Source organism: Giraffa tippelskirchi, chromosome X (genome assembly GCF_054371585.1).
Source record: "Giraffa tippelskirchi isolate mGirTip1 chromosome X, T2T-mGirTip1v1.2.pri, whole genome shotgun sequence".
In the NCBI taxonomy this organism is placed as follows: domain Eukaryota; kingdom Metazoa; phylum Chordata; class Mammalia; order Artiodactyla; family Giraffidae; genus Giraffa; species Giraffa tippelskirchi.
In genome coordinates this window covers 90,860,944-90,877,017 of record NC_137289.1, presented here as the reverse complement: position 1 = coordinate 90,877,017, position 16,074 = coordinate 90,860,944, and the positions used below count along the sequence as shown (strand labels likewise).

General features: G+C 37.6%; 1 protein-coding gene across 4 annotated transcripts in view; it reads right to left on the bottom strand.

Annotated features, from left to right (window-relative positions):
* OPHN1 (oligophrenin 1) overlaps nucleotides 1–16,074 on the bottom strand; it is a 658,667-nt gene that overhangs the window by 354,234 nt on the left and 288,359 nt on the right. For all 4 annotated transcript variants that reach the window (XM_081567319.1, XM_081567322.1, XM_081567321.1 and 1 more), the window contains exons 13-15: nucleotides 15,570–15,603; nucleotides 14,974–15,036; nucleotides 11,730–11,804 (exon numbers count right to left, since the gene is read on the bottom strand). In XM_081567319.1, the coding sequence (XP_081423445.1) occupies nucleotides 11,730–11,804; nucleotides 14,974–15,036; nucleotides 15,570–15,603 (172 nt within the window). The remainder of the gene's footprint in view (nucleotides 1–11,729; nucleotides 11,805–14,973; nucleotides 15,037–15,569; nucleotides 15,604–16,074) is intronic.

Below are 16,074 nucleotides of genomic sequence, written 5' to 3'. Positions count from 1 at the left end.
GTAGCTCAGTCGGTAAAGAATCTGCCTGCAGTGCAGGAGACCCAGGTTCGATCCCTGGGTTGGGAAGATCCCCTGGAAAAGGAAATGGCAACCCACTCCAGTATCCTTGTCAGAAAATCTCACAGACAGAGGAGCCTGCAGTCCATGGGGTCGCAAAGAGTCTGGCACGACTGAGCAATTAACGCTTACTTACTTACTTATGGGTCATTAGATTCTAGAATAAAATTCTTAATATGACTGACAAGGTCCTGCAGACAAAGCCCCAGACTTAGATTGGCAAATAAAATACAGGATGCCTAGTTCAATTTGAATTTCACACAAACAATGGTTAATTTTTTAATCTAAGTATGTCCCAAATCTGTTGATCTGAAATTGGAATTTTATTGGGCATATGTATACTTCATCCTTATCTTAGGGTCATTTTCCACTCACATGTCAAATCTGAATTTCAGTCCATGGGGTATGCAAATCCCATGTCTAGTACCCTGACCAGTGGCTGGATGACTAGAGACGTTAGCAGGTAATTAGTCTCTGTAGAAGGCAATTAATTAGCTGAGCAGGTGGGCTTAAGAATGGGCTGATCTCCCAGAACACTGGCAAATGCACACAGATATAGGGTAGTTGTTGCACCTTAGGCTCAAGAGTGAAAAACAGATTAGAGGTATGCAAACAATCACAGTTCCATAAAATCTTAGGATGAACTTAGTAAGAAGGGCTGTGGTTTCTTTTCCTAAGGTAGAGGTTTCTCCACTGAGGAGCCTCCATGTGTGCAACAACCAATATCCACTGAGAGGGTCCTATCCTGAATATGTCTAGGGAAATAAAAGTTTTGGGGGTAACTGAGTACTTGGGGAATAAAGGCATCCTAAGATAGAAGGGCTCACATATGAAAAGGATAAAAGAAAGAAAAGCTGGGTCTGGAGAAGAAAAAAAGAAAGAAGGGAGAGGGGGAATAGGAAAAGGAAGGGCTCATTGGGAGAAGACAAAGAGCAGAGTCCTCTCTGGACTTTTTGGAATTATGGGTGCTGCAAGCATTTTATGTCCAAAAAGTAAACAGAGATACAAGCATCCAACTGGGACTGTGCAACAGAAAACAGACTATTCTAAAGGGTCTTTAGAAGAACTGAAGTTGATATTGAAAAGAGAGGCCTTGCCAAGAAGTTTTGTCATCTCTACTACTGATATATTATATCTAAATATTATTCAGGTAATTTGCTGGTAAAAGTGTCCCAAATTTTAAACATTTCCAGGAATCTCAGAGGGAAATGGAGTTGATTAAAGACCTGTAGTCATATTCCACTAAATTAAGTCTAGAAATTCTGGAGATATACGTACACATGATTCTCAACCAAGATTAAGAAATAGTCCCTCTTCCTCAAGACACTCGTAGTGTGCAAGTCAGATAAACACAGATGTAATTATATTACAGCAAGAAATACACAATAATAGAAACAGTGCAAAGTGTAGAACAGGTAGAGAAAAGGAAGTGATTAACTATTTTGGTAAGATGAGATTTGGCTTCAAAGGATACAATATCAAAAGAGAAATCTGATGATGAACAAGAATTCATATGGTGGACAAATGTCGAAGCACGAATCACCAAATGACCAAACAGCCTGATTTAGATTACATTGGTTTCGTTCCCTTTTATAATGAGACCAGTCTCTCCACTAAAAGGAGACCACAACATGTCTAAAAATGGAATGAATCAAAAGTATGACTGGGATAGGGAAAACTAACAAAACTGAACTAAGTACCCAGGTAAGAAGAGCCAACAGGAAAACTGGATGTAATCAAATGGCCAGCAAATGAGGGAATGATGAGGACAATAGGAAGAACAAATAAAAGATGCCCTCAAACAGAGAAAAAGAGCTGCAATTTCCCTTTACTAATTTTCCTCTACATACTTTAAATGAAGAATTGTATCTGATGGGAATTTAGGCATCTTTGAAAATTCTAGGCCCCATACAGAAAAAAAAAAAAACAATAACCTAATGACTTGCTAATTACTTTTATTCCCAAATATGAATTACATGCCAGTTCAAATAACTTGATGCTATCTGTAGTGATTCATAGCAGCTGTATTTCGTGAAACTATACAAGGTAGGAACTGGTGCAAGAGTATGAAGTACAAGCTTCCCAGGTGGTGCTAGTGGTAAAGAATCTGCCTGCCCACGCAGGAGTCACAAGAGACACAGGTTTGATCCCTAGGTTGGAGAGAGCTCCTGGAATAGGAAATGGCACCCCACTCCAGTATTCTTGCCTAGAAAATTCCACAGGCAGGGGAGCCGGACAGACTATAGTCCATGGGGCCCCAAAGAGTCAGACACGGATGAGCAACTGAACACAGCACTCCAAGCCATATATGGAATGGTTCCTGCTTCTGAGGAAAAAAAAATATCCTGGGAGAAGCATGTCAGGAACAAGGCAAGGGTGCCCACTCTCACCACTACTATCCAACATAGTTTTGGAAGTTTTGGCCACAACAATCAGAGCAGAAAAAGAAATAAAAGGAATCCAGATAGGAAAAGAAAAAGTAAAACTTGCACTATTTGCAGATGACATGGTCCTCTACATAGAAAACCCAAAAGCCTCCACCAGAAAATTACTAGAGCTAATCAATGAATATAGTAAAGTTGCAGGATATAAAATTAACACACAGAAATCCCTTGTATTCCTATACACTAACAATGAGAAAACAGAAAGAGAAATTAAGGAAACAATCCCATTCACCATTGCAAAGAAAAGAATAAAATACATAGGAATATATCTACCTAAAGTAACAAAAGACCTATATATAGAAAACTATAAAACACTGCTGAAAGAAATCAAAGAGGACACAAATAGATGGAGAAATATACCGTGTTCATGGATCTGAAGAATCAATATGGTGAAAATGAGTATATTACCCAAAGCAATCTATAGATTCAATGCAATCCCTATCAAGCTACCAACGGTATTTTTCAGAGAACTAGAACAAATAATTTACAATTTGTATGGAAATACAAAAAACCTCAAATAGCCAAAGCAATCTTGAGAAAGAAGAATGGAACTGGAGGAATCAACCTGCCTGACTTCAGGCTCTACTACAAAGCCACAGTCATCAAGACAGTATGGTACTGGCAAAAACACAGAATTATAGATAAATGGAACAAAATAGAAAGCCCAGAGATAAATCCACGTACCTATGGACACCTTATCTTCGACAGAGGAGGCAAGAATACACAATAGAGAAAAGATAATCTCTTTAACAAGTGGTGCTGGGAAAACTGGTCAACCACTCGTAAAATAATGAAACTAGAACACTTCCTAACACCATACACAAAAACAAACTCAAAATGGATTAAAGATCTAAATGTAAGACCAGAACCTATAAAACTCCTAGAGGAAAACATAGGCAAAACAGTCTCTGACATAAATCACAGCAGGATCCTCTATGACCCACCTCCCAGAATATTGGAAATAAAAGCAAAAATAAACAAATGGGACCTAATTAAAATTAAAAGCTTTTGCACAGCGAAGGAAACTATAAGCAAGGTGAAAAGACAGCCTTCAGAATGGGACAAAATAATAGCAAATGAAGCAATGGACAAATAATTAATCTCAAAAATATACAAGCAACTCCTGCAGCTGAATTCCAGAAAAATAAACGAAACAATCAAAAAATGGGCAAAAGAACTAAACAGACATTTCTCCAAAGAAGACATACAGATGGCTAACAAACACATGAAAAGATGCTCAACACCACTCATTATTAGAGAAATGCAAATCAAAACCACAGTGAGGTACCATTTCACGCCAGTCAGAATGGCTGCTATCCAAAAGTCTACAAGCAATAAATGCTGGAGAGGGTGTGGAGAAAAGGGAACCCTCTTACACTGTTGGTGGGAAGGCAAACTAGTACAGCCACTATGGAGAACAGTGTGGAGATTCCTCAAGAAACTGGGAATAGAACTGCCATATGACCCAGCAATCCAACTGCTGGGCTTACACACCAAGGAAACCAGACTTGAAAGAGACACGTGTACCCCAATGTTCATCACAGCACTGTTTATAATAGCCAGGGCATGGAAGTAACCTAGATGTCCATCAGCAGACGAATGGATAAGGAAGCTGTGGTACATATACACAATGGAATATTACTCAGCCATTAAAAAGAATACATTTGAATCAGTTCTAATGAGGTGGATGAAACTAGAGCCTATTATACAGAGTGTAGTAAGCCAGAAAGAAAAACACCAATACAGTATACCAACACACACACACACACACACACATATATATACCAACACACATATGTATATTCCATATATATATGGAATTTAGAAAGATGGTAACGATAACCCTATATGCAAGACAGAAAAAGAGACACAGATGCATAGAACAGTCTTTTGGACTCTGTGGGAGAAGGTGAGGGTAGGGCGATCTGAGAGAATAGCATTGAAACATGTATATTCACATATGCGAAACAGAACACCAGTCCAGGTTTGATGCATGAGACAAATGCTCAGGGCTGGTGCAATGAGATGACCCAGAAGGATGGGATGGGGAGGGAGGTGGAAGGGGGGTTCAGGATGGGGAACACATGTAAACCCATGGCTGATTCATGTCAATGTATGGCAAAAACCACTACAATATTGTAAAGTAATTAGCCTCCTACTAAAATAAATTAATTAATTTTTTTTAAAGTTAAAAAAAAAAAAGAAAGATAAAGAAGGTCTTCCCCCTCTCCCTCCTTTTCCCTTGATTTAAAACTGTAGCCCAGTAAGCTCTCGGGGTGTGGTATCTCCTTGCCCATCTACTTGCAAGCCTCAAAAATGTCCTATTTTAATAAATCACTTTGCCTCTCAAAAAAAAAAAAAGAAAAAAAATTACTTGTACCATTATTAGGGATAGATGGGGATTACACAAATATGGAATTGTAGGTAGATTTTGCTGTGGTCTGCATTACATCATTAGTTTTGAAATATCATTAGTTAATTCAACAAAGCACTCATTCACTCCACAAATATTTTCTGTGTCAGCTACCGTGCTGTTTACTAGATTCCTAGATCCAGGCATCTGATGAAGAAATACAGATAAGAGAAATGGTTGAACATGTATTGTCTACCTGAGATTTAAGTAAATGCAATTTTCTCAGATGATAACTATGTTTGATATAGGGAAAACTAGTCTTTCATTTCTGATTACTTTGACTATTACTTGTATCTGGAAGGGTTTCCAATATGACCTAATGGGAGAGATTTTATGGAAGTGAATCAATAGTCATAGTACATTAGAATGGAAAGTAAGGGATATGTGAAGAATGGGATAAAAGAACAGAGAGATAAACAGTAGCCATAAACACCAATGTCTATCACATAGTAGGCATTCAATAAACACTGGGTATATCAATGAATGAGATAAAATTGTAAGACTGGTTTCAAGGAGAAAAATGTTTATATGTCAAGAGAGAAGGAGGCAAGCAGCAACAATAAGACCTGAAAGAAAATGAAAACAAATGGAGTTCAGACAGAGGCAATGAGGTATATATGCCACATCAGGGGGGAAAAACACTTTTACATTATCCCTAATATATTTTCCTTACATGCATCATATAAATATTATGAAATATCTTCATTCAAGAAATAGACTATTTTATTCCAAAGGGAATGCCGTGATTTCTTTTATGTTTTATGCCCTTGTGCTGCCAGCAGAGATCAACAGGGCCCTGGATCTGGAATATTCCAGAGGTTACTCTGAAAGGAAAATGTATGACTCTGTTCATAAACTATAGCTGCTGCTAGACTCTAAGCTCTGTGAGGAAAGGAAGTTTTGTCTGCCTTGTTGTCTGTTATGTACTGACCACCTAATATAATGCTTAGCAGATAGGAGGCAAAGAAGATGGGCCTCTTCTAGAAGCTGCAAAAGGCAAGGAAACAGATTCTCTTCCAGAGCCTCCAGAAGGAATATAATCCTGCCAATATCTTGATTTTAGCTCCATAAGACTGACTGTAAACCTTTGACATCCTAAACTTTAACAAATTGTGTTATCTTAAGCCACTATGTTTGTGGCAATTTGTTACAGCAGTCATAGGACACTAATGTGAAGAATTTCCTGGTTGCTTTTTCATGACAAGATAAGTGACAGAATGTCCCTATATCAGAAACCCAGCACCATGGAGCAAGTTGGGTGAGGGTTTTGCTAGATTCATATGTCAGCTTTTATTTATTTTTTGTAAGTTAAGATACCTATGAAACAAAAATTCTTATCCCATCTTTCACATATTAACAGGAATCCCCCCAAAATGGCAATATGTTGATTGGAAACTAAAGATCAATTTGACATCAGTTATTCAGATCTTGAGAAAACAATAAAAAAATGCTCAGTCTACTAACTATACTTCTAAAAGTTTTTGAAGTCAGTTTCAAAACTAAAGAAAAATAGAAAATAATTTTAATGACAACATTACATATAGATGATAAATTATTTCAGCCTCCAGTAGCATTGGTTCAAATCAACTATGATCTGAGAATAATCAATGTATCTAGGTTAGTAAGTATAGTCATGGTTACATGATTAATGTTTTGAACCTACATGAATTTTTAAAATATATTCACACAAGATCTAAGATCTGAACTTAGGAATAAAAGTATTTTGATATATTGAAAGCTAAAGCTTCCCATTATTCTAGAGTATAATAAAGATTATTACCATATAGAATTCTTTTAAAGATTAATGCACAGAGTTCAAGTTCTGCAACTCCTGAAGTGGAGTGTGACATGGTTTTATTTTATTTTCAAGTGGACTTCTTTCTCCTTCAGCCAAACAGCTCATGTAATTTGAAGTTACTTCTGTTTAATATGCCCTTATTATCTGTGTAAGTATATGTGAGCTTAATACTAAAGTTAACTTTTCAGATGTTGACTACTTTGCATTAAGTATGGAAATAAAAATGTCTATTATCATCCATGTGTGCACATTTCTACTCTATCTAACTCTCTATATATGATTATATTAGGTGGTATCCACTTGGTTTCTGAAAATAAAATGTATTTTCTTCTAATAGTATGAATATGAAAGGAGAAATTTAAATACCTAAATAAGTAACATCTTAGTGATTAGTTACTTCACTCACCATGCCAACTTCTCTTCTGTTTAGCTCAGTAGTCCTCTAGCATTGTAACAGCATTATAGGAACAATGCTTTTCTGTGTATGGTTTCCTCAGTTCAGTTCAGTTCATTTGCTCGGTCACGTCTGACTCTTTGCGACCCCATGGACTGCAGCACGCCAGGCCTCCCTGTCCATCACCAACTCCCAGAGTTTACCCAAACTCATGTCCATTGAGTTGGTGATGCCATCCAACCATCTCAACCTCTGTCATCCCCTTCTCCTCCTGCTTTCAATCTTTCCCAGCATCAGGGTCTTTTCAAATGAGTCAGTTCTTTGCATCAGGTGGCCAAAGTATTGGAGTTTCAGTTTCAACATCAGTTCTTCCAATGAACACTCAGGACTGATCTCCTATAGGATGGACTGGTTGGATCTCCTTGCAGTCCAAGGGACTCTCAAGAGTCTTCTCCAACACCACAGTTCAAAAGCATCAATTCTTTGGCACTCAGCTTTCTTTATAGTCCAACTCTCACATCCATACATGACCACTGGAAAAACCATAGCCTTGGCTAGACGGACCTTTGTTGGCAATGGTTTCCAGGCCAGGTTCAATTTCATCAAAGACTTCAGTTAATATATCTAGTCTCTTCACTCTCTATGCCTCACCCCCCCTATCTACTCCAGTCATTGTAAAACACTTAGTCTCTGAAGCACAACATGATTTCAGAGCTTCATTGAAGGAATAGTAACTCAGTGAACACAGTAGACTAGGTACATGCCATTATCAAGAGCATAATTTTGATTATCAAGATTATAATGATAACAGCAGGCATTATCATGGATAAGATGCCTATGACTTGTTAAAGGGTGAAAAAGCAGAACTCTTAGATGAGGTACAAGCTATCTTGGAGGTAAGCAGATTAGTTTCTCTGTGACCAAAGTAGTTTCTGATGGATCTAGTGCAAGTGTAGACTCTATTCCTCACAGTTTGTAGGATGTATTAATGTAGGGTATCATGCAACAATCTAGGGTAGGGGAGAAATGTGACTAGTAAACAACAAACTGATTGAAAAATAATTATTAATTTTGGATATATCCGTTTTGATTGTTATATTTTATTTGCCAAAAAGACAGATTTTCAGGTACAGGAAGTATGAAAGGCTCTAGTAAACAACAGAAGAAAGCCTACAGTTAACTGTTATAGGAGATGTCATACATGGTAGTCTACAGTATACAGATTTAGGGGTTAAAAATAGCTGGAAAAGAGCATGAGACATAAGGAAAGAAATAAGGACAAGATATCATGCTGGTAAAAGAAAACAAATACTTTTCTTCCTGGACAAATTATGGTGAGCCTACACGAAGCCAAGGTGGCCAATTCATAGTGGTGTGGGAAACAATCAGGATAGGTCAAAAGAAGCAGGGAAATTGAGTATCCAAGTGAGAATCTCCAGAAGACATAATATGAGAGAAGCTTTGAAGGGAGGTCTCCTTACATAAGTATAGACTATGTGCTGGCTGAGTCTTCTCCATAGAATGTAAGTCCCACAAAGATAGGAAATACAAGTTCAGTGTTTAATCTATAGCCCTGAATGTAATGCCTGGCCCATTGCAGGTACTCAAATATTTGCTAAAATTAATGAATAAATGAATTAGGTCATCAGCAGATCTAGAATTAGATAATGGGCCAGGGATCAAGGTTTACAAGTTTTACGCATACATAAGTAAATTAACACTATTTTAAATTATATTTCTAAATATTTACATTCAGAACGTCTTTGTCTATTTTTTAGATATTTCTGTTTGGAGGTTGATGTTTCACAGATGCACTATACCAACTGAATTGTACTGTCTTGTGTGATTTGAATGAACCATTTAAGTCCTATTGAACCCTATAACAGAATCAGTAGGATGAGTAGTATGACATTTTGTTTTAGCTTATGATACATCAGGTAGAAGAATGTAGTGATACTGGAAATACAATTCTAAATAATTTATGAGACTAAATAATTTTTCAGAGATTAAATATCCTGGTCCATGCTGTCAATTGTTTTATATATGAAGTGTCCTTTAGCTTATAAAATGCAATGTAAATTGGCCAGGAAAACAGAACTTACATTTTTAAAAGTCAACAGTGTAAAGTGATAAACAAAGGCATATATTGAGGCATCAGTGATATAATCTGCAATGCAAAATCTACATTACTGTTATTACTGGATGCTATAGCACCCTCAAGTGCTAACAGGTTGAGGTGTCAGGTCTGTAAGGTTGTGGAAGTTAAGCTATGCAACACAGAAAAGACCAAAAATATATGCTTTATCCAAACTGCAACTTTCCACACTCAACTTGTTCTGTGAAACTTTATGAGAACTGAGCTTACCAGACAGTTCATCACCATTCACAAAAGGAAGAAGAGCAGGCTTGCAGGAAGACATAAAAAATGAGTTTAGTTTTGGGCATGTAAATCATATGTACCTGTGGAATATCTATGTACAGAGATCTTGTGTAAAAACTCCAGTACTGATTTCCTCAGCCTTTGGGGATTACTGCCTCAGCCATGATCATTTTGTCCATTTACCAGAGTGTGTTACACAGATATGATCATTCTAGTGTGTTGCTGTTGTTGTTTACTTACTAAGTCATGTCTGACTCTTTTGCGACCCCATGAACTGTAGCCCGCCAAGTTCCCCTGTCCACGGGATTTCCTATGCAAGAATATTGAAGTGGGTTGTCATTTTCTTCTCTAGGGGATATTTCTGATCCAGGGACTGAGCCCGCATCTCCTGCCTTGGCAGGTGGATTCTTTACCACTGAGCCACCAGGGAAGCCCAATGTGTGCCATGACCTAAATATGTTTGAAAAGCACAGGACCAGTGGGAAAATGGGCCATTAGTTTAGAACTCATGATATGATGTCTGGATTAGTGATTTTGGTGTGTTGACAGCACAGAGGTGCTAGTAAAAACCAAAGAGAGTTGAAGTAACTAGAACCAGACTTTCTCTCCTGTGGTAACCATTAGAATCTGGGACAAAATATATGAAATAGCTGTTTGTAGTACTTGAACAATACACAGTATGCTGTGCTGCTGCTAAGTCGCTTCAGGTGTCCCCGACTCTGTGCGACCCTATAGACAGCAGCCCACCAGGCTCCGCCGTCCCTGGGATTCTCCAGGCAAGAATACTGGAGTGGGTTGCCATTTCCTTCTCCAGTGCATGAAAGGGAAAAGTGAAAGTGAAGTCGCTCAGTCGTCCGACTCTTAGCGACCCCATGGACTGTAGCCTACCAGGCTCCTCCGTCCATGGGATTTTCCAGGCAAGAGTACTGGAGTGGGGTGCCATTGCCTTCTCCGAATACACAGTATAGAACCCTAAAAAAGAGGAAAAAGCAAGATAAGCCTTATCATTACCAGTTTGCTACCTGAAAACATTTTCTGGATGGTAGCATGGCGAGTGAGAGCTCAAGCTGAGCATAAACGTCTTACTCAGTTGAAGAGACAAAGAGCAGAGGTCAGAAAGGCTGAGTAAACTAGGTCAGAGTAAACTTAGCAGGTCAGAGTACCAGAGAAGAGGGATCTATGTAGAAAAAGAACTGAAAAACCCTTAGCTGTGGGTCCACTTGAATCTGTCACTGAATACAAAACCATGAATGCCTAGGATGAAAATCCATGAGGCTAGACAAAGAAATACCAACAAGCGTTATTCTGAAGAATACCCAAAACTCACACAGAGCTGGCAACTGTTTAAGTTCCAACCACTAAGAATGAAGAGACAAAAGAAATCAGACCTTAGATGTAAGGCTAAACTAGCCAGGAAAGAATACTTTATATCTGTCCTAATAAGATTAAAAATAATTCTCAAATGAAGCAAGCTGATGCACAAATAACTGACTGCAAAACAAAATTCAACACACTAAAAAAGAAACCACCAAAACTGCAACACTCAAGTCACAATGTACAGCATATAACAAAACTTACCAGACTTATGTAAAAAAAGAAAAATGTGATCCATAGCTAGGAATAAAATCTAATCATTAGGAAAACATGTAGAAGAAGTGAAGAGGGGCAAAGATAGAAGGCTGGGAAATACCCAGACAAGATTTAAAAGGTAAGAAGAAAAAGAACCTGACAAAAGTCACTTGAAAGGAATAATACACGATGTTAGAAGAATTAAGAGACTGTTGAATCATAAACATCATGTAGAGAGAAAGTTTCAAAAGGAGGGAGTGGTCAATAAGGATATCAAGTAAGATAGAAACTGAAAAGAGTTCACTGAATTTCACAAGAATATACCTTCTGTGCCTGGCGAGGGTAGTTCCAATGGAGAGGTTGGGGTAGAATCCAGATTTGAGAAGGAGAAATGCTAATCATTGTTTCAAGGAAAAGTGTCTCTGACTCAGCATAGGCAAGTAAGAGTACATTTACACCCATGGTGGATTCATGTCAATGTATGGCAAAACAAATACAATATTGTAAAGTTAAAAAATAGAAAATAAACTAATTAAATTAGAAATAAAAAACTTAAAAAAATATTTTAAAAATATATTCTACAACCTTTATCAATGTCTCCTTTCTTTTATAGCCACATTTCTTTCTAATATACAAACAACTTCCCAAAAGAATTATGAAATTAAAATTATTACCAAAAAAGGCATTCAGCAGCTTCTGAACCTGAATATTGCTGCCCACGGTACGGTACAATCCCTCTGTCTTGATTCCTAGAGAAAGAATACCAGGTCAGTTTTATTAATATAGCTAGAACTTTCATCTCCCTCAAGGTAGAGAAAGTGTGTACTTACACAATGGATTCAATTCAAATGAGAAAGGATCTTCCTACTGTCTCCAATCTCTCCAGCCCTCCTCTACAATAGGGGAACAGTCCTGAAACGCCTCTGCAAACTATTCTTTCCATACTTTCATTTGGATTGTACCAAGCCCTCAATAACATGAATAGAAAAGAACACATTCTATAGTAAATAGGAAAAAAATGCTTATGTGAGTAGCAGCAGATAACAGAGGACAGTGTTGTCATTTTGGAAAGAAGCTTGGGTTTAGTTGCAAAAGGAGGAGATATCAACCTTCAAGTTGTCCCTGGGCAGGGATATAAAGTAAGAGAGAGCTACAGTATGGCAGGTGTGAAGCAAATAAACATTTCATGTACTGAGAAAGATTGAAGCAACATTTCGGAAAAAAAAAAAAAAAAATCAGCCCTGGCTTATACACTACTCTTGCCTACATTCAACATATTCTCAGAAACAAGAAAGTATCATCAACCTGGAAAAATATTAATGCCACATTTGCTGAATTTTAACTTTGCCCCTAACAATTTTTAAATCAATATGTATTGTGGCAGAAACTGAACTCTTATTCTTTTAGGGTGGAACTACCAAAACACTGCTTGAAAAGTGTCAGATAGTATTTAAAAATATTTTTTTTGCCATTTGAAGTTCTTTATCACTAAAAGCAGGAAACCACAAATTATTAATATTTGGTTCTAATTGTTGCTTCTTGACCAGCATACGGTTTTCTCAGGAGAAACGTAAGGTGGTCTGGTATTCCCTTCTTTTTTAAGAATTTTCCACAGTTTGTTGGGATCCACACAGTCAAAGGCTTTAGCATAGTCAATGAAACAGAAGTAGATGTGTTTTTGGAACTCCTTTGCTTTCTCCATAATCCTAAGAATGTTGGCAATTTGATCTCTGGTTCCTCTGCCTCTTTGAAACCCAGCTTGTACATCTGGAAGTTCAGTTCACATACTGCTAAAGCCTAGCTCAAAGGATTTTGAGTATAACCTTACTTGCATGTGAAATGAACACGATTGTACAGTAGTTTGAGCACTCTTTGGCATTACCCTTCTTTGGGATTGGAATAAAAACTGACCTTTTCCAGTCCTGTGGCCATGGCTGAATTTTCCAAATTTTCTGACATATTGACTGCAGCACTTTAACAGCATCATCTTTTAGGATTTTAAATATCTCAGCTGGCATTATGTCCCCTCCACTAGCTTTGTTTGTAGTAATGCTTCCTAAGTCACACTTGACTTCAAACTCCAGGATGTCTGGTTCTAGATAAGTGACCATACACCATCGTTGTTACCTGGGTCATTAATACCTTTCTTGTATAGTTCTTCTGTGTATTCTTGTCGCCTCTTCTTAATATCTTCTGCTTCTGTTACATCCTTACTGTTTCTGTCTTTTATCATGCCCATCCTTGCATGAAATGTTCCCATGATATCTTCTATTTTCTTGAAGAGATCTCCAGCCTTTCCCATTGTATTGTTCTCCTCTATGTCTTTGCATTGTTGATTTAAGTAGGACTTCTTTTCTTTCCTTGACATTCTCTGGAACTCTGCATTCTGTTTGGTATGTCTTTCCCTTTCTCCCCTGTCTTTCGTTTTTCTTCATTCCTCAGCTATTTGTAATGCTCCCTCAGACAACCACATGGCCTCCTTGTATTTATTTTTCTTTGGAATGGCTTTGGTCACTGCCTCCTACACAATGTTACAAACCTCCATACATAGTTCCTTAGACATCCTGTCTCCCAAATCTAATCCCTTGAATCCATTCATCACAGCTGTATAATCATTAGGGATTTGATTTAGGTCACACCTAATGGCCTAGTGGTTTTCCCTACTTTCTTCAAGTTAAGCCTGAATTTTGTAATAAGGAGCTCATGATCTGAGCCACAGTCAGCTCCAGGTTTTGTTTTTGCTGACTGTACATAGCTTCTCCATCTTTGGCGGCAAAGAAAATAATCAATCTGAGTTTGGTATTGACCATCTGGTGATGTCCATGTGTAGAGTTGTCTCTTGTGTAGTTGAAAAGGATGTTTGCCATGACCAGCATGTTCTCTTGTCAAAACTCTGTTAGCCTTTACCCTGCTTCACTTTTTACTCCAAGGCTAAACTTGCCAGTTATCCTGGGTATCTCTTGATTTCCTACTTTTGCATTCCAATCCCCTATGATGGAAAGGACATCTTTTTTGGTGTTAGTTTTAGAAGGTCTTGTAGGTTTTCATAGAACTGTTTAACTTCAGCTTCTCTGGCACTAGTGGTTGAGGTATAGACTGAGATTACTGTGAAGTTGAATGGTTTGCCTTGAAAATGAACCGTTTGTGCCCTTTTTGAGGTTGCATCCAAATACTGCATTTTGGACTCCTTTGTTGACTATTAGTTCTACTCCATTTCTTCTAAGGGATTCTTGCCCACAGTAGTAGATATTATATATATATATACATGTATATATATACACAATGGTTATCTGAATTAAATTCACCCATTCTTGTACATTTTAGTTCAATGATTCCTAAGATTTTGATGTTCACTCTCTCCATCTCCTGCTTGACCATGTCCAATTTGCCTTGATTCATGGACCTAACATTGCAGGTTCCTATACAATATTGTTCTTTACAACACTGGACATTACTTTCACCACCATCTATAACTGAGCATCATTTCCACTTTGGCCCAGCTGCTTCATTCTTTCTAGAGATATTAGTAATTGCCCTCAGATCTTCTACAGTAGCATGTTGGACACCTTTTAACCTGGGGAACTCATCTTCCAGTTCCATATCTTTTTGTCTTTTCATACTGTCCATGGGGTTCTCCAGGCAAGAATACTGACATGGTTTGCCATTTCCTCCTCCAATGGACCACTGGAGGTTTTTGTTTTGTCAGAACTCTTCACTATGACCCATCTGTCTTGGATGGCACTGCATGGTATGCCTTATAGCTTTATTGAGTTATGCAAGCCCCTTTGCCATGACAAGGCTGTGATCCTAATATTGCACATCAACTATACATCAATAAAAATTAAATAAATTTTAAAAATCATTAAAAAAAAGAATAATCAGATTCAAATGATGCCAAGGCTATGGCTCATATCTTACCTTTGGTCTCAATTATATTGATGCACTTCCTAACAAACTTGAACCCCACTTCATTCAGTTCCACTGTTTCAAGCAAAAGAAAGCAGAGTTAGATCCTGTTGTAATACACCTCACCTAACAAACCTTCAGGGATCTGGTTAAGAGACTACAGTGAGAGAATTAGGGATTTGGTCTCTCTCCTTTAATCACCTTTAAATGGAAAGATTCTTCATTTGGGGGAGAGAAGTGGTTAGAATTTTTACTCTTATAACACAAAATGTTTTTACTTGACCCTTTTTGTATTATATCTGCTTGAGGCATGAGCTACATCAAATGTGAAAAATTAGGCTGGAAATGCACACAATTTCTATCATGTGTCTAGAACAAGAAGAATATAATTAGTGTTTCTCTATATTACTACCCCACCAATAAGCTAAGATAAAGTGACTTCCTTAGTTCAATCAAAAGACACCTAAAAAAACAGGTCTGAATTTCATTTCACACAAAGGTATCCATAAATACATTTGCATCAATAATACAAATCACTGATGACAGTATTTACTGTAATTAGGATAGCTAACAGTTTATAATGCCAGTAGATCAGAAATCTGACTTACTTTCTTCCTGTTTTGTTATAGGGCTGTGGTAGATCTACAAAAAAAGAGACAGAAAGAGCCATGGATATTGTGAATCACTATAGGTAAGTACAGCAAATACTAAATAACTTTCCCCAAATAAGCCATCAAAAGCATTAGTGACTTTTAAGAGTTTAACAAGTAATAAAACGGGCTAAACAGAATCAATCTTTGCCTAGGTCACTAGAAACAGTAGGATTAACATTCCCTGAAGATTACATTGGATTTCACACAGCTCACTGCAGTGGTAGCCTACCCATCCTAGACATTTACGTTGTAAAACTTAGAGAATTTTCCTGATGGAGCAAGAGAGTATGACAGAAAGGAAGTGGTTTTCTCCAGGTTATTGGCAGAAGAAAGCAGAGTTAGATCTTGCTGTAATAAGCCTCACCAAACAAACCTTCAATGATCTGGATAAGAGACTGCAGTGTTGAATAGCTGATGGTAAAATTTAAATATTACTAATACCAATATCCTTACCCAAAGG